A 19,256-nucleotide genomic window follows, 5' to 3' on the forward strand; every position below is an offset into this window, starting at 1 on the left:
CTGGCATGTTTGTTTGTACCTACATAGAGTACTTGGAAAAGCAGCGTTTGTATATGTTTTGATGCACTTCTAGGTTAATTTTAGAGGAATAAGCGAAAGACCTGCAGAACATTTCTTTAATGTTTGGCTTTTATATTATTTTAAATGTCATGAAATATTGAAGAAGGGGCCTCTTTGGCTGATTGGTTAAGGTCTCTGGCTTTGAATCACTTGGCTCTCACTTCCTTGTGTTCAAACCTCACTTGGGGTGAGTTTTTTTAGCTCACCTGTCACAAAGTGACAAGGTGAGCTTTTGTGATCGCGCGGTGTCCGTCGCCCGTGCGTCCGTCTGTCCGTAAACTTTTGCTTGTGACCACTCTAGAGGTCACATTTTTCATGGGATCTTTATGAAAGTTGGTCAGAATGTTCATCTTGATGATATCTAGGTCAAGTTCGAAACTGGGTCACGTGCCTTCAAAAACTAGGTCAGTAGGTCTAAAAATAGAAAAACCTTGTGACCTCTCTAGAGGCCATATATTTCACAAGATCTTCATGAAAATTGGTCAGAACGTTTACCTTGATGATATCTAGGTCAAGTTCGAAACAGGGTCACGTGCCGTCTAAAACTAGGTCAGTAGGTCAAATAATAGAAAAACCTTGTGACCTCTCTAAAGGCCATATTTTTCATGGGATCTGTATGAAATATGGTCAGAATGTTCATCTTGATGATATCTAGGTCAGATTCGAAACTGGGTCACGTGCGGTCAAAAACTAGGTCAGTAGTTCTAAAAATAGAAAAACCTTGTGACCTCTCTAGAGGCCATATATTTCATGAGATCTTCATGAAAATTGATCAGAATGTTCACCTTGATGATATCTAGGTCAAGTTCGAAACTGGGTCACGTGCCTTCAAAAACTAGGTCAGTAGGTCAAATAATAGAAAAACCTTGTGACCTCTCTAGAGGCCATAATTTTCATGGGATCTGTATGAAATATGGTCTGAATGTTCATCTTAATGATCTCTAGGTCAAGTTCGAAAGTGGGTCACGTGCCGCCAAAAACTAGGTCAGTAGGTCAAATAATAGAAAAACCTTGTGACCTCTCTAAAGGCCATATTTTTCATGAGATCTGTATGAAAATTGGTCTGAATGTTTATCTTGATGATATCGAGATCAAGTTCGAAACAGGGTCATGTGCGGTCAAAAACTAGGTCAGTAGGTCTAAAAATAGAAAAACCTTGTCACCTCTCTAGAGGCCATACTTATGAATGGATCTCCATAAAAATTGGCCAGAATGTTCACCTTGATGATATCTAGGTCAAGTTTGAAACTGGGTCACGTGCCTTACAAAACTAGGTCAGTAGGTCAAATAATAAAAAACCTTGTGACCTCTCTAGAGGCCATACTTTTCATGGGATCTGTATGAAAGTTGGTCTGAATATTCATCTTGATGATATCTAGGTCAAGTTCGAAACTGGGTCAACTGCGGTCAAAAACTAGGTCAGTAGGTCTAAAATTATTAAAATCTTTTGACCTCTCTAGAGGCCATATTGTTCAATGGATCTTCATGAAAATTGATCTGAATTTTCACCTTGATGATATCTAGATAAAGTTCAAAACAGGGTCACGTACCTTCGAAAACTAGGTCAATAGGTCAAATAATAGAAAAACCTTGTGACCTCTCTAGAGACCATATTTTTCAATGGATCTTCATGAAAATTGGTCAGAATTTTTATCTTGATAATATCTAGGTCAAGTTTAAAACTGGGTCACATGAGCTCAAAAACTAGGTCACTATGTCAAATAATAGAAAAAACGACGTCATACTCAAAACTGGGTCATGTGGGAAGAGGTGAGCGATTCCGGACCATCATGGTCCTCTTGTTTTTCATGTGAGAAAGCCATCCAGTAGGCTTATTGAATATACATGTACATGTATGTATTTATACCCAGGTGCTCACCCATGCCTTAGACAGTGCCTCAGGGGCTCCTGGGGTTTTCCGAAACCAACAAAAACTGGGAAAAAATGCCATATGACCTTAAATTGGGTCAGTGAGTCTAAACCTAAACAAAATAAAAACTACTGAAACAGATATTGAACAATGTAAAAATTATAATTAACATATTATTCTTTGAACTTTTAGTCTGGACGAGACAGTCATGGTGCAGGAATAGCATTATTTACAGCAAAATGTCATCAGCCCTCTGACACGACGCATCAGGTTGTTCTTAAGGCTCTTATATATCTTCTAGATGCTGCTTTAGAAAGGTAAGTCATTAGGTGTCAGAGTTTTTAAGCTGTCAGTTACCAAGTTTTTGAAATACATTTAAATGTATTAAATATGTTGAAAACGTTTTGATGACTAAACTTTTGAACTTGTTTGGTTCTTTTGAAATAACAGAATGTGAAAAGATGTTAGCATGGAAATACTGATTTGTCTTAAAAGTTATATATTTGACAATGTATGTTTTCTTTCAAAACAAGTTACAGGAATATCAGTAAAATAGTTAGGAAAAATGAGGAATGATATCTTGAATTTTTAAGGAATATACTGGTACAGCTTCAGTTGTTGACTCAAAATCCATCTACTTATTACAGAAACAATATTTCTCACAAACATATATTATTTAAAAAGGATAAACATTTTTTTGCTATTTTGAGGTGAGGGTTATTTCCATCATAAATTTCCATTGTAAAATTCAGCCATTTTTGACACCCAAAATTTCAAACAATATTTTGACTGTTTGTAAATGGTTAGCTATAGATCTTTCAGAATATCAAAGTTCAAAGGCATAATAGCAGCGTCTTCATACGAAACTTTTTATAGTGTGATAAATGCATTTTTGACCATAGAATTGACATTAATTCAACTAAATCAAAGAGATCCTGCTACGACCCATGGAGACCTTATATAGGTTTATTATATACATTTATAAATTCTGTAAAATAATCTATGTGTATTTCACAATAAAATATGAAGAGACAGAAAAAAAATCCGTATTGTACCTTTTAAATTCCGTATTGTACCTTCCATATTGTATGCTGCCGGACTACTTTCATTAATATGCATGACCTGACACAGTTCAATAAATAGCGCACATAAAAACTTCACTTAGTTCCATTTCAGTATCAATAAACATTGAAGATTTCGTTCAATAACCAAACAACAAACAAAAAGGTAGATGTATATAATAAAAGGATCATTATAACAGTAGCTAGATCCGGGATTTTCATTCGACTCTAATGTATTTTGTAAGGTCGGATCACACTCAGCGTATGTGCGCCTTGTGAGATCCAATCTGGCAAAACTCCACTCGAGCCAAATACAGCATCCCAGATCGAGCTACTGTTATAATAACCCTATTATATTTAATATCCGGATCTTGCAAAACAAACCCGCAGTTCACATAAAAACTTGTTACAGATTAGATGGATCAACAGTAGATAGGTTGCATTGTATCTTAAGTGTTGAAGCAAAACTGCTGTGCCTTTTACACTCCTTCCAGATTTTCAGTCTATCCTCAAAAAAGTTATTCATTCTTACCTTTATATTTCAGCCGTGAAACGCAACGTCATGGGATTGTATTTATCTACGATATGTCAGAGTCCAAGTACGGCAATTTTGATTATGACCTCAGTATAAAGATCCTCAATATGCTTAAGGTAAGTACATATATATGTTAATTTATTATCTCAAGAAAATTTTCTGCATATGACCTCAGTATAAAGATGCCCTACTGAAATTTACTTGGCATTACCTCAGTATATATTATCAAATGTAAATTTGCTTGAGCTGATCTCAGTGTAGAGATTCTTGACATGATTAAGCTCTAAAGTGTATTTTCTAATGACCTCGGTTTAAAAAATCTCGACATGATTAACCCATTAGATGTAGAGCGCTCTATATTCTAACAACCTCAATTTAAAGATTCTCAGTATGCTTAAACCATTAAGTGTATTTTCTTATGATCTCAAAATATTTTAACAGCAATGTTCTTTGCTACCAAATCCCTTCTGGTCATTCTCTTTCGTTTAAAAGCATAGCATTTAGGGGACGGAGCTAGATTTTCTCTACAAGGCTGTATGGAAAGGTTTGAAAAAACGTACGGACCAACTTCACAAGAACTTCATAGCAGTTTTCCTTAAGTGACCCTGTACTTAATTCCTCCTGAAATCAGTCATTCTTTTCCATTAAAAAAACATGGCCGCCAGGGGTTGGCACTAATTTCCAGATTGCTTTATGGAAAACAATAAAAATATTCTCATCTGAACCACAACTGGTCCAATTTCATTTATGTTCTTTTGGTGACTCTACCAAATTTCTTCTATTCATTCTTTACTATATAAAAACATAGCTGCCTGGGGATGGGACTAATACTCTCTATAATCTCATTTGAAACTTCTGGGCAAATTTAAAGTAATTATGTCTCCCACCACACAGTGGTGTGGGAGACATATTGATTTACTCCAGTGTGTGTGTGTGTCTGTCTGTCTGTGTGTCTGTCACAAAGCTTGTCCGCACTTTAAGTCGAACATTTCTCATCCAATTTTCACCAAACTTAAACAAAATGTGTTTGACCATAAGACCTCGACCAGGTTTGATAACTAGCCAAATCGGTCCAGGCGTCTTAGAGTTATGGCCCTTGAATTACCAAAAATCGGCCTTTTTACTCTTGTCCGCGATCTAATTCAAAGATTTCTCATCCGATCTTCACCAAACTTGAACAAAATGTGTTTAACTATAAGACCTCGGTCAAGTTCGATAACTAGCCAAATCGGTCCAGGCATTTTGGAGTTACGGCCCTTGAATTATCGAAAAATCAGCCTTTTTACTCTTGTCCACGCTCTAAGTCGAAGATTTCTCATCCGATCTTCACCAAACTTAAACAAAATTTGTTTGACCATGAGACCTCAGCCAAGTTCGATAACTAGCCAAATCGGTCCAGGCATTTAGGAGTTACGGCCCTTGAATTATCGAAAAATTGGCCTTTTTACTCATGTCCGCACTCTTAATTAAACATTTCTCATCCGATCTTCACCAAACTTGAACAAAATGTGTTTGACCATGAGACCTCAGCCAAGTTCCATAACTAGCCAAATCGGTCCAGGCATTTTGGAGTTACGTCCCTTGAATTATCGAAAAATCGGGCTTTTTACTCTTGTCCGCACTCTAAGTCGAAGATTTCTCATCCGATCTTCACCAAACTTGAACAAAATGTGATTGACCATGAGACCTCAGCCAAGTTCGATAACTAGCCAAATCGGTCCAGGCATTTTAGAGTTACGGCCCTTGAATTACCGGAAAAATCCGTCTGTTTACTCTTGTCCGCTCTCTAAGTCGAACATTTCTCATGTGATCTTCTCCAAACTTGAACAAAATGTGTTTGGCCATAAGACTTTACCCAAGTTCGATAACTAGCCAAATCGGCCCAGGCACTTTTGATTTATGGCCCTTGAATAACTGATTGGATCCACTCATCCAGACCATCTGATTGGATCCACTCGTCTAAAACATAGAGAAACTAACATTTTTCATAAGGGCAGTTGTGGCAGACATGCACTTTTCTCAAAAGCATCTCTAGTTTCATACAAATGTTCCTCAGGTGACCATCTACCAAACTCCTTCAAGCTCCCACCGACATTACATCCCCTCCATTCCAGCTCTTGAAACTGTCTATTGTCTCTTAGTATCACATCATCCCGCTGCATATATTACCCTCCCCCATCACCAGCACCCAAAAACCTAACTCTTTGGTATTGGGTCCTATTATCCTGTGTCACCAACCTCCATTTATTTTCCGTTTATGACATTCTTCCAAAACTGTTCATGGAAGCAGTTAGACTCAGGTGAGCAATTTAGGGCCATGGCCATATTGTTTATTCTTCATGTTTATTCAAAATCAATCACAAATATCTTTTCTGGGTCATACCATTACTGTAATTTATGTATTTCAGGGAGCCTATCCAGCGAGATTGAAGAAAGTTCTGATTGTTACAGCTCCACTCTGGTTTAAGGCTCCTTTCAAAATTTTACGTCTTTTTGTGAGAGAAAAACTTAGAGATAGAGTAGGTATAACACTGGTCATTAAAACTGAGCAGCACCATGAGAAAACCAACATGTGCATTTGCGACCAGCATGGATCCAGACCAGCCTAAGCATCCATGCTGGTCGCTAACAGTTTCTCTGATTGCAATAGGCTTTGAAAGCAAACAGCATGGATCCTGACCAGACTGCGCAGATGTGCAGGCTGGTCTGGATCCATGCTGGTTGCAAATGCACTATGTTGGTTTTCTCATGTTGTGGCTCATATACTCCTTTACTAACTTCATATATTGTTTTTCTTTGTTACCTCTATCAAATACTGACATTTCAGTGAAATTTTAAATCACTGTTTAATGTTTAGAAACATAACAACCGACAAAAGACACAAAAGTGATGTTGTTTTTATCACATGTAAGCTTTTCCTGCTGATACATAAAAAACTTCTTTTTTATGCCCCTGGCATCTACTGATGCGGGAGGCATATAGTGATTATCCTGTTCGTCCGTTCGTCCATACGAGGTTAACCAGATGGGACCGTTTCATCTAGCATCAATACCCCTTACCAGAATGACTTGATACTAAAGCAGATGTAACCTGTGACCACTCCTCATCTTCAGACATCACCTGACCTCAGTTTGACCTTGAACTTGACCTCGTTTTGGACTTAGGTTGCTTTGTATCGACAAGGATGCCACCGGGGGTATCAAGCGTTTATTGAATGCAGCTTCTTGTTTTACCTATTTTAGAGTAACTTAATTTGACCAACGTCTCTTATACTTTAAAGGACATCATCGTCAAACCTTTATTACACTAATGTAATACCAAAAATATGTAATGGCTTTATTTCACTCCCTTAACTGATAAACTTGTAAAATCATTTTATTGATAACTGTAATAATAATAATAATAATAATAATAATAATAATAACAACTTTTTTTAAAGAAGGTAACACATAAAGACATGGAACAGTTTCAGAACATATAACAGATCTTAAGTTTGAACGTGGCTTTCTGTAAAATAAAAATACAACAGTTCAACACAAAAAATTAGATAAAAACTGATTATCTAATTATAATGAAAAAGATAGAATTTACATGATAAACATTTAAATACAACATTCACTCTTGACAATTATTCACAGTCAAAGTACATATCAGTTATAATGCAGTGTACTTTCAACTTTGTCATATAGTTGGGCCCCTAATTTCAGGCTCAGCCCCTAAACTTTGGAAGCTACGAGTTCAGCTGGTTATTAGCTGCTTAGTGTTCATTTTTATACGCCTGAAGGGACGTATTATGTTATACCCCCGGTGTCTGTCCGTCCCTTAGCAATTTCGTGTCTGCTGTGTAACTCTTGAACCCCTTGAAAGATTTCAAAGAAACTTTACACAAATGATCATCATACCAAGATGACGTGCAGAGCACATGTTTTGGATGTCTCGCTTCAAGGTCAAGGTCACACTTAGGGGTCAAATGTCATATCAGTTTGTTTCTTGTCCGCTCGGTAACTCTTGAACTGCTCTAAGGATTTCAAAGAAACATGGCACAAATGTTCACCACACCAAGAGGACGTGCAGAGCGCATGTTTCGGAAAACTCACTTCAGGGTCAAGGTCACACTTAGGGGTCAAAGGTCATATATGACTTTGCTTTGTGTATGTTGCTCTGCATTGCAGTGCTCTTGTTTTTAGCTCACCTGAGCACAAAGTGCTCAAGATGAGCTTTTGTGATCACCCTGTGTCCATCGTCGTCCGTCCGTCGTCAGTTGTCCGTCATCAACAATTTGACTGTTAACACTCTAGAGGTCACAATTTTGGCCTTGTCTTAATATAACTTGGTCAGAATGTTACCCTCATAAAAATCTTGGACAAGTTCGATATTGGGTCATCTGGGCTCAAAAACTAGGTCACCTGGTCAAATCAAAGGAAAAGCTTGTTAACACTGTAGAGGCTACATTTATGACTGTATCTTCATGAAACTTGGTCAGAATATATCTTAATGAAACTTGGTCAGAATGTTAATCTTGATGATCTATAGGTCATTTTCAAATCTGGATCAGGTGGGGTCAAAAACTAGGTCACTGGGTCAAATCAAAGGAAAAGCTTGTTAACACTCTAAAGGCCACAGTTAAGACTATATCTTCATGAAATATAGTCAGAATGTTAATCTTGATGATCTTTAGGTTAAGTTCGAATCTGGGTCAGATCAAAGGAAAAGCTTGTTAACACTCTAGAGGTCACAATTTTGGCCCAATTTCAATGAAACTTAGTCAGAATGTTACCCTCAATAAAATCTTGGACGATTTTGATATTGGGTCATCTGGGGTCAAAAACTAGGTCACCAGGTCAAATCAAAGGAAAAGCTTGTTAACACTGTAGAGGCTACATTTATGACTGTATCTTCATGAAACTTGGTCAGAATATAATCTTAATGAAACTTGGTCAGAATGTTAATATTGATGATCTATAGGTCATTTTCAAATCTGGATCAGGTGGGGTCAAAAACTAGGTCACTGGGTCAAATCAAAGGAAAAGCTTGTTAACACTCTAAAGGCCACAGTTAAGACTATATCTTCATGAAATATAGTCGGAATGTTAATCTTGATGATCTTTAGGTCAAGATCGAATCTGGGTCATGTGGGTTAAAAAACTAGGTCACCGGGTCAAATCAAAGGAAAAGCTAGTTTACACTGTAGAGGCCACATTTATGACCATATCTTAATGAAACTTGGTGAGTATGTTAATCTTGATGATCTATAAGTCAAGTTCAAATTTGGGTCAGGTGGGGCCAAAAACTAGGTCACTAGGTCAAATCAAAGGAAAAGCTCGTTAACACTCTAGAGGCCACATTTATGACTGTATCTTCACGAAACTTAGTCAGAATGTTAATCTTTGTGATCTTTAGGTCAGTTTCGAATCTGGGTCATGTCTGGTTAAAAACTAGGTCACTGGGTCAGATCAAAGGAAAAGCTTGTTAACACTTTAGAGGCCACATTTATGACCATATCTTAATGAAACTTGGCCAGAATGATAATCTTGATAATCTTTAGGTCAATAGGTCAGGTGAGCCATACAGGGCCTTCATGGCCCTTTGTTTGAAATTTATTATTTAATACGGATTGTTTCTTGTCCAATTCCCAATTTTCTCTTTAAAGATGTTTATTAGGCTTCCATTTTCAGTCTCTTGACTAGGAAAATGATCTCCCTGATATCTTGACGTCTGGAGGCATTTATCAATCATCTCTGATACATATTAAGATGTTTCAGTTACTAAGCAATTGTTTGAAAATTAATGCGTACTTTCATATTTTTTGTTGGGTTTGACATGGCACTAACACAATTATAGGTCATATGGTGACTTTCCAGCGTTGATAATGGAGGAAGACTCTGTGAAGTTATTTCATGGGCCGGCACCTAGGTAGAACCACTGACATTCCATACTAAATTTCTGTTATGAACTTGTCCATCTTCCAATTTGGACAGTACCATTAACTGTTGAAAGGGGTGCTTACCAAAAAGATACTGGCTGAATAGCGAACAGTGTAGATCATGATCAGACTGCACGGATGTGCAGGCTGATCATGATCTACACTAGTTACAAAGGCAAAATCAATCGTGTCCAGCATGGTAAGGGTTAGGGGAATGTTTTTGAAAATATTTATTTTTTCACATCAGGTTTTCACAGTAAACCAAGAGCAGCTACTACAACATATACCCCGTGACTCACTTCCACAAAAATTTGGTGGAAATCTTAGCGTAAACCATCGCCATTGGTTACAGGTGTGTGCTCAAATTCATCAGTCAAACTCTGACGTTATTGATTCATATTTTGTTTCACGAAAACAATCAGTGTCTCACAGTTCTAGTGAAAACTCAGATTTTGTACACTTAAATGATGGAGGGTTAGAGTCAGAAGATTCTAAGGAAACAGTTTCTGAAAAACAGAGTAACGAAGAAGGGGAAAAAGATGATCTGATTGATATTAATGGTATAGAAAAAGAAGTAAATGTTGAAAAAGAAGGGGGACGAGGTAAATCGAAACGTAGACATGAATCTGATAATGCACATAATTCCAGTCGTGTTAGTAGTAAAGGTAGTCGAGACTTCAGTGAATCTCGTCAAATGGACACAAACATGGAGGATATTCCTCCCCCAAATCCGTGTAAAAAGCGACCAACGTCACATGGATCTAACATATGGGAAGATTCAGTACATATGGCTGAGGAAGGCGGGATGACAGTCGCTGATCTAGTCAGACATGTGAAGGAAAAGGGGAAGAAAGGACTTCATGATGAATATGCTGAAATCCGACGAGAGCCACCTGCTGGGACATTTCATTTATCAAAGTAAATACCACATATTTATTTGAAGATTTACTGCTTTAATTCGTAAGTATAGTTGCATGATACACTGTTGTATGCATTGTATGTAAATGAAAAAATGTTATTTTTCAGTATTTAAAGTTTCAGATCTAAAATTAGATAAATAGTAGGAAATGGGTTGCAAAATGGTGCTTGTTGCTTGGTGATTAAACAATTGGTCTGACATGAATTCATGTTTTGGTTTAGTAGATGGCATTATTCTAGGACCAATTCCTGGACTGACGTACCATCACATAACTTAAACCTTTTGTAAAAAGAAAGCAAGAACACTTCTGACGATATAATACCATTTATTTTTCGTTTCGGGTAAGTGTGGATTTAAAGACGGTCATAGTGGCATCAAACTTCAAACGTTAAATGGCGAATGAAGTTGAAAATCCTCACAAAGGGAGCGACCAGGGCATGCCTAAAAGAATTCGAACCTTGTTGCGCTAAAACTATGGCACAAGCATTATGCCATAAACTATCCCCGTAACCCTTGTTACGATTAACCAGGTAGAACCAGGCACCCCCTTTGGTACCATACAAGAACCAGGTACTGTCATGTACCATATACGGACCAGGTACCCCTTTGGTACCATACAAGAACCAGGTACCCCTTTGGTACCATACAAAAGCCAGGTATCCCTTTGATACCATACAATAACCAGGTACACCATGTACCATATACGAACCAGGTACCCCTTTGGTACCATACCAAAACCAGGTACTTCCATGTACCATAAACGAACCAGGTAACTGTTAGTACCAAGGTAACACCATTAGCGCAACATAAACCTAATAACCATAAATGTAAAAAATATAACCTATGTAAATGGTTGAGCAACTATAAGAACGCCTAGCCCTTTTCGCTCTCTGGCCAATTCTTATATGCTCGAAAAAACGAACCAGAAAAATTGAATTTTTGAACCCATGAGTGTCACCAACCCCGTTGAATGGCGGCGGCTGGTCAGGGACCCATGAGTATGCAAAAGAATTTAGTATTTGACATTATTAACAGCTCAGTATGGCATGTCCTCAGTCGCACCCAGATGTAAGAATTTTCCGCCACGAAATAAAAAAGAAACGACTCAAATTTCTTTTTATTTTCCCCAAAATTCTTATAGTACAAGTTTTAAAAGGCACTCTCTTAAAGAATCCAAGTAAAATTCCAGACCAACGTCCGAAAGATGAACACCATCGACACGAAAGAAGCCCGGTGTCTGCTCATCGATGTCTATTTTAAGTACTTCATCCGCCGAACTGCGCCCGAACTGGTTGATCCGTTTACGTTTCGTTTGTATGCTCCTAAATTTATCGTTCGGGACTCCCCATTGAAGCCGTGGTAAAATGTCTGTCCACAGTATTCGGGTCTCAGGAAAGGCTTGTCTTATGTATTCAAAAGAGTCCTTTATAAGTTTGAATAAGAACTTTACAGAATGTTTGGTCATGTCATTTCCCCCCACGTGTATGACAATTACCTTAGGGGAATTCCGAAACAGAGCCGGCAGCTGCATGGCGTGCATAAGGTCCTGCAATCCCATCCCTCTCTTGCACCACCAAGCGATTGACAAATTGTTTGGTAAGTTCAAGTTGACCATGTCACTGGCTCTTGACCCGGCCCAGTAAGGGATAGAGTCCCCGACTACCCAGATATCTGAAAGAGCCATTAAAGAGTGACGTTATTACTGGACGTATGCCTTGTTAAAACCGAATGTATGACTTATATGAAGAAGACCGCCATCTACCTAATTTCATAATGGCGGATCCCGGAATTCCCCTACTAGCTAAGTCAGAAGCCCTGCCAATACGAAAACTGTGAGTTTGAAAATGATTAGCCCTAAACCTGGAATGAGACATGCACTTGCGTAATATAGCCGAAAACTGGTATCGAGTAGCGTGATCACCATTTTTGTGAACAAATAGTGGGCCTTCCAGACTCAGTCTTGCCTTCAAATAGTTTCGTAATGAACAGACGGGACAAACTAACTTGTTGTTTTCACACGGTATCCTGATTGTAACCGGGATATGACGTTGGTTTGTTTTAAATGAATGCATTGTGATCTGAACCGAATTATTATCTTTGAAAACAATGTCTTTAAACTGAATTGTATTACATTGTGCTCGTGATACAACCATTTCACCAACGCGAAATAATCCGAAAAAGGCTAAACAGAACATGGCCTGGAAAAGCTTGGACTCGTAACCATTATAACAAATCAGGGCTCTCGCGACTGGGCGACTTGAGCGAAATAGGCGCTCTAGAACTTCAAACTTCGCTCAAATCTAACCTCAGAGCGAAATGCAAGTCGCCCGATTTTCTTTGATTTCCGCACTCGCTAATTACTGCTACCCAGACTGTTGACAATTTGCACCGTGTCATTATGAGTGTCGAATATACAAACACACGCACCGGCAGCATAATTTAAGCTCCGCCTACCTCAGGTACTTGCGAGATTATCCCGAGAAGTGTGAAAGGGAATCAAATTATCCGATACACCAGAGTCTATTGTGTTAAGCCAATCAGCGCCGCGTTTACGTCTTTGACACTTCGCGTTAATTGTCAACATGTTCGAGTGCAAAAAAAACAACAATATTTTATTAAAGAAACTGCTGATTAACCATGCGATTAATTGTAATATGGTACACAATTATTTGTTATGATAAAAGAATGACATGTAATGTATTAACTTCGTTAAATTGACTTCCATCGATGAATTTATTTGAATATGTATTTCTAGATTGGCAGTGGCTACGATTACGGTACCGTAATCCTAGCCTCCGATTCTAGGATTACGGAAGTTCCGTATTCCTGGACAACCCTATGAGGATAGGCTAGGATTACAGAAGTATTTAAGAGGCATCAAATGTCTGTTATGACATGCATAACTCTTATTGTAAACTTACTTATTTCACATAAAATAGCGTTTTTTTTTCATGCCTGCCCTATTATCTCGTGTTATCGATCAGCCATTTTACTAAATATTTTTTTTTGAAAATTGGCAGACAAATGAAGAATTATATTCTTAATAATAGCTCAAAAGGATTATAAAAAGTTTCTATACTTTAAATGATTTGTTTTTGCCTGTCACTTAAATTTAGATTTCCGCGCATATAGAATCGGGCGAAATCAACACCCGAATACGTTTTTGTTTAAGTGAAATAAGTAAGTTTACAACATCATGTAGCCTATGCATGTCTTAACATATATTTGATGCCTCTTAAATACTTCCGTAATCCTAGCCTATCCTCATAGGGTTGTCTAGGAATACGGAACTTATACTGTACACATTTTACTTTCAGTTTTATATTTCGAGTGAGATACTGACATTCTTCGGTGAATGACTCGGTGCAAAGAGCTATAAAAAATAAATACACTTCTACTTCTTTGCTCGGTGTTAATAACAAACACTTCATACATGTACAAGATATAACCAAAATTGGGCGTGTTACATTTATAGCATCGGCTTGAATTTTGAAAACAACTTTTTTCAGAATTTTGTAACAAAACGATAACCACTGTATGGGAAATGATCTAACTAAGAAAATGAATGGTCACATCAATGTTTTTTATCAAGAAACAAGAAAATTACAGCCACCTTTCGAATCACTCAACATCATTGCGGTAGAAAGTCTTCCCACTTCTCCCTAAAGTCTCCCCACTTCTCCCTAAAACAGCTTGAGGGAGAAGTGACTTCTCCCAAAAATTTGGACCTAGCTAGACCCCTGCAAATAGTAGGTAATAGTCTACACATTTCCTCTAACATGTTAAGAGTAATAGGTGCTCTATTATCGGTTGAAGGGCGTGATCTGTGACAGCCTTCTAAAAGTTTTTTAACAATAAAACATTGTGTGGAATCTTCCCAATTGTTAATTTTGTGGAAAAAAGCTAAACCGGCAACATACGTAGAGATAGTTTTTGCTGAGTAAGATTTTTCAAAGCAATATGTGATAAACAGAGACACATGACTTAACGGAGCTGGCCATAAATTCGGCAAGCTATAGGTTACTCTAAACGAATGAAACCTATTTAAAGCTGTTTTATAAGTCAACGCAGTATTTCTCGCTAATCCTGCAAAAACCAACTTTTTACATCTACTTTGAAGATGTTCCAAAGCATGTTGGGTACTGGTGTCGGGTTCGGGTCTGCGTCTGGAGCCAACACTTTGAACCGGGACAGCTGAAATCGAGACAATGCATCACTTATTTCATTCTTTTTGCCCGGAATATGCGACGCCTTAATCAAACAGTTGAAACGAAGGCACAAAACTGTCAGTATTCTAAGTAAAGTCAGTACTGAAGAGGTTTTAGCAGTTTTACTGTTTAAAATATGTACGACTGCTTTGTTGTCGCAATTAAATCGAATTTTCTTGTTTTTTAAATGATTGCCAAAAATGCATAAAGCCGCTACGATAGGGAACAATTCCAAAAACGTTATGTCTTTTGTAAAACCGTTTTCTATCCAATCTGTGGGCCACCGAGCCTGACACCAGTGACCTTTGAACCAAATGCCGAAGCCAACACCACCTGCACTATCTGTGTAAAATTGTTCATCATCATTGGAAACCCAGAATTGATCATGAAACACTGATATACCATTAAATTTTTTAAAGAAATGTAGCCATAACTCCAAGTCTGTTTTTATCTCCTTATTGACACGGACATAATGATATGCGCGTTTCACACCACATGTGGAGTTAATCAACTTTCTGCAAAATGGCCTGCCAATCGTAATTGCCCGACAGCAAAAATTCAACGACCCGATTAGGGACTGCATTTCTTTCAAGGTAACTGACTTTTTAGATAATGTGTATTGAATTTTCTGGATGACTTCATGAATTTTTGTTAATGGTATACGAACTTCCATTTTAATTGAGTCCAGTTCTAAACCCAAAAACACAATAACCTGTGTCGGGCCTTCTGTTTTTTCATCTGCCAAAGGCAAGCCTAACTCCTGCATAACAAATTGAAATATTCGCATCAAAGCCTCACACGAAAGGTAATCTTTCTGGCCGCCTAGGAAATCATCTAAATAGTGTAGGAGGCGGCCTGATTTCATTTTGCTTTTAACACAATACTCTAAAAAAGTTGAAAATTTTTCAAAAAGACTTGGAGAGATACTACAACCAAATGGTAAGGATTTATCATAATATATTTTGTTTTCAAGCATAAACCCTAAAAGTTCGTAATCTGTTGGATGAATGGGTAATAGCCCCTTCTCAAATTATATGCATGCTTTACATTCCATTGCCAGAACGAGGCTGAGATGGGTCAGTTGTAAACATTATCTCAGAGCAGTATTACTGCTTCCAGTGTAAAAGTACACTGTTTATGATAAGATAATAATAATTTACTTTTAATGTGTTCCAAAGAAGGTTATTAGAGTAAATAGTATATTTGCTAGTTAAATGCATTTCCAGTTTTACCATATTTATTCTTTATACCATAGATTTCTGTTGTTTTTTTTTTTCTGAACAAATCTCTAAGTCAGCAGTCGTTTGTTCCTAGCACTTCAAAAATGAAAATTATACAGGCTGACCAAAACTTAAACCAAGACGAATTTCAAAAAAGAACACTTAGTCTAATAATTAGAAAAATAAAATAATTACTGACATAATGTTTTGTAGAGTCATTTCAGCTTTCAGAAATGAAGGAGGCTGTTTTCAAATTCCTTTAATTTATTTATTTTCTGACAAAAATGTGAAACAGTGGAGAGTACAAAAGAACCATCTACAACCGAAGGAAGAACATTGACAACAGTCCTACTTTATGTTGAACAAGGACCGGAAATATCAACACTGAAGGACTGGAGCTGCGCTAGAAAAAATAAGAATGTATTGCTTTAGCCAGCCAACTTAAAACATTTAAACTTAAATGCTTTGTTATTTCTCCACATTGCTGAGTTTGTTTTTCACTGTAGTCTAGCCAATCTGGTTTCTATATGATGATCATTTCTTTTCCCTGAATTTAACTTGAAGGTATATGATCTTTAATAGCCCAAGTGGAGGGATCTCTAGTCTGTCTGGACTTGTATCTAACCAGGGTGCCCTTAAACTGACAACCAAATAAGGGTTTTTAAATGGTTTTCACAGACTTAAGCATACCTTTTGGCTGCTATTGGTACATAAGCTAGCCTGTGTTGGTGTCACTTAAGATATATGAAATAATATGGTTGGGAAAGAATCTGACTGCTCTGAACAAACTTTACCGTGTAAACAACTTACTAGCCCCAATAGTACAAGCAATCAGTGTTTATAATCAAAAGTTAAAAGCTGGCCACTTCTACAGTTGCATAAATTGACCAATTAGTTACAGGTTTAGAGATAAGATGTGTATTGATGATTTAGTTTCAAGTAGTACAAATATTTGATCTTACTTTAAAATTAGTTTATGTAGTTTTCACTATAATATTCATAAATATTTTTTAGAAGAGAACTTGTAAGTTCCAATATAATCTTCAGCAGAAAAAAAGTTATAAATAGGGATTAAACTGGTATATACCACTATCACTCTAGTAGCTGCCATTCTGCTTATCAGCAATGTTTACAACTGACCCATCTCAGCCTCGCTCTGGGAATCTCATTCAATATTCATGAGATAATATTAAGAAGGGCCTATAGACGGAAGGCGTTCCTGATGTCCATTTTAAACAAAAAACAATTTTTTCCAAGGCTTTGGATCATTTTAACAGCCTCGTCAAATTCAGTATATTTAACAGAACATAAATTTGGGTCAATCAACTCGTTAATAGACCGACCATCAGGGTATGACAGGTGATGAATTAACCTGTATTCACCTGGTGTTTTCTTTGGCATGACGCCAATAGGCGAAATTTGTAAATTTTCTAACGGTGAAGTAGTGAAAGGGCCAGCTACACGCCCCGCATTGATTTCTTTTTGAATTTTCTTTTTTGCAACTTCATGCAGTACTTTTATGGATTTAAGATTTTTTGACCAACGTGCTTGGCGAGGACCAGAATAATTTATTTTAAACCCAAACTTAAAACCGTTAAGGAGAATATCTGCATCGGCTGATTTATATAATTTCAACCAGGATTCCAGGGCATGGATATTTACAGGAGAGAATGCTAGCTGGTTTTCGTGCTCTACAGGTAAAACTTTAGTTTTTGCTTGTGCCTCGTTGGAAGCGTGCACGACCCCGCCCGCGCCCGGTTCCAAAGGCCCGAAAGGAACTAGATTGCCCGGTTTGTGAAGTTTTGTCGCCTAACTTCTCCGGCAATAATACATTTTGCGCGGTTTGAGGCTTCGAGCCTGTATAGCAATTCAAAATCGGGTGAGAGCGCCCGCAGTGGTAACACACATGCCTAAACTTACAGCTCTGCCAGTTGCAAGAGCCTTTATTGTACGCTATACAAACATTTGCAGGTTTTTGCGCTGCTGGCGCTAGGTTCATGGTAACTTCGCTTCTAAAAGGCAAGCATCTAATCCAAAGGTCCTGATTGATAATAGCCCATGAAGAGGGCATAACGGCCTGACGTAAGCGAAACTGCTGGTCATAAATCTTCCAAAACTTGCCCCCGTGCCGAGACGCGCATTCACGAATGATGAACGAATAGTGTAATAGTTCATGAATTTTGTCAGGATGGACCGAGAGGTATATAGACATGAATATTATAAACGCGTCCGTCCAGCGTTCGATTGAACCAATGTCGTCTTTACACTCGTTCGGACGACATTCTATCGTACCGATGTTTGAAAGTTTTAAAGTGCTACCGGAAGTGAATTCCGCAAGTTCCACCGCACCCTTCAAAAGTAAAGCTAAATTTACGTATTCACCCCTACATATTTTCTGTTTTAGACTTGAGGGAACATGCAAAGTGATATCGTCCTGGGGTAGACGTGTTATATTAATATTTTGCATCATTGAACTCGAGGCGAACGAAGCTTCGTCAATGAGTAATGGAGTCTCAATTCCTTGGTTTGCAATAGGCCTTTCGCGGTCCAAAGTACCGCCATTTGAAGCAAAATTCTCACCGGGCACATTCGCCCGAGTACTACATTCAGGAACAGCATTTCCAGACTCCCTATTCTGAATGTCTGCCGACACTTGAGACTCGCGAATAATTTGTTGGAAATCAATAACATTACCTCTGTCTTCCTCTGTTCCATCGTCTGGCGCCGGTCTGCGGCGTTTCTCTCGACCCTGGGCCTGGGCCCTTGTCTCCACCCTACGCTTAGCACCTCTGCCACGTGGCATTTCTTTAGCTAGTTTGCAGAATACGACTTGTTCGTTCAACGTGCTCGTGCTGAATGGCCAATACGGAAGTATAGTAAACACGTGACCTTTTTTTTTTTTTTTTTATTTAATTTTATTTAAATTATCGTCTGCTACGAAATCTCGCGATACTAGCCATAGCAACGATGCAGCGTTGTGGCAACTAAACCATACTTTTGGATTTAGGCCAGAATAAACAAGATTAATAGAAAGAATTAATCTCTATTATTTTTCAGATCTGTATAAAATAATTTGGTATTGTGAATTTGCAATATCAAAGCTTTTACAGTATCTCCCCACTATTAAAAATGGGTGGGTGGGGGGAATAGTAAACCCCTGGCTGTGTGTTTGTGCACCCATCCTTTCATGCATCTGTGATTATGCATAAATTGAGTCAGGTCTATAAGTCACACATCGTTGAATTTCAAAATAACAGATGACCACCATAACATTAGTCTGTAAGTTTTGGTTGTTTTTTTATATGCCCGAAGGGACGTATTATAATATGACGCTGGTGTCCGTCTGTCCGTTAGCAATTTCATGTCCGCTCTGTAACTCTTGAACCCCTTGAAGGATTTCAAGGAAACTTTACACAAATGTTCACCACACCGAAACGATGTGCAGAGCTCTTTTTTGTAC

At 37.9% G+C, this 19,256-nt stretch overlaps 1 protein-coding gene across 1 annotated transcript in view; it reads left to right on the forward strand.

Annotated features, from left to right (window-relative positions):
* Positions 1 to 19,256, forward strand: part of LOC123522926 (tyrosine-protein phosphatase non-receptor type 9-like) — a 45,196-nt gene that overhangs the window by 7,222 nt on the left and 18,718 nt on the right. Inside the window, exons 4-7 of the mRNA XM_053549486.1 lie at positions 2,123 to 2,247; positions 3,537 to 3,642; positions 5,935 to 6,045; positions 9,697 to 10,367. Coding sequence (XP_053405461.1) covers positions 2,123 to 2,247; positions 3,537 to 3,642; positions 5,935 to 6,045; positions 9,697 to 10,367 — 1,013 coding nt within the window. The remainder of the gene's footprint in view (positions 1 to 2,122; positions 2,248 to 3,536; positions 3,643 to 5,934; positions 6,046 to 9,696; positions 10,368 to 19,256) is intronic.

Source organism: Mercenaria mercenaria, chromosome 8 (genome assembly GCF_021730395.1).
Source record: "Mercenaria mercenaria strain notata chromosome 8, MADL_Memer_1, whole genome shotgun sequence".
Lineage (NCBI taxonomy): Eukaryota > Metazoa > Mollusca > Bivalvia > Venerida > Veneridae > Mercenaria > Mercenaria mercenaria.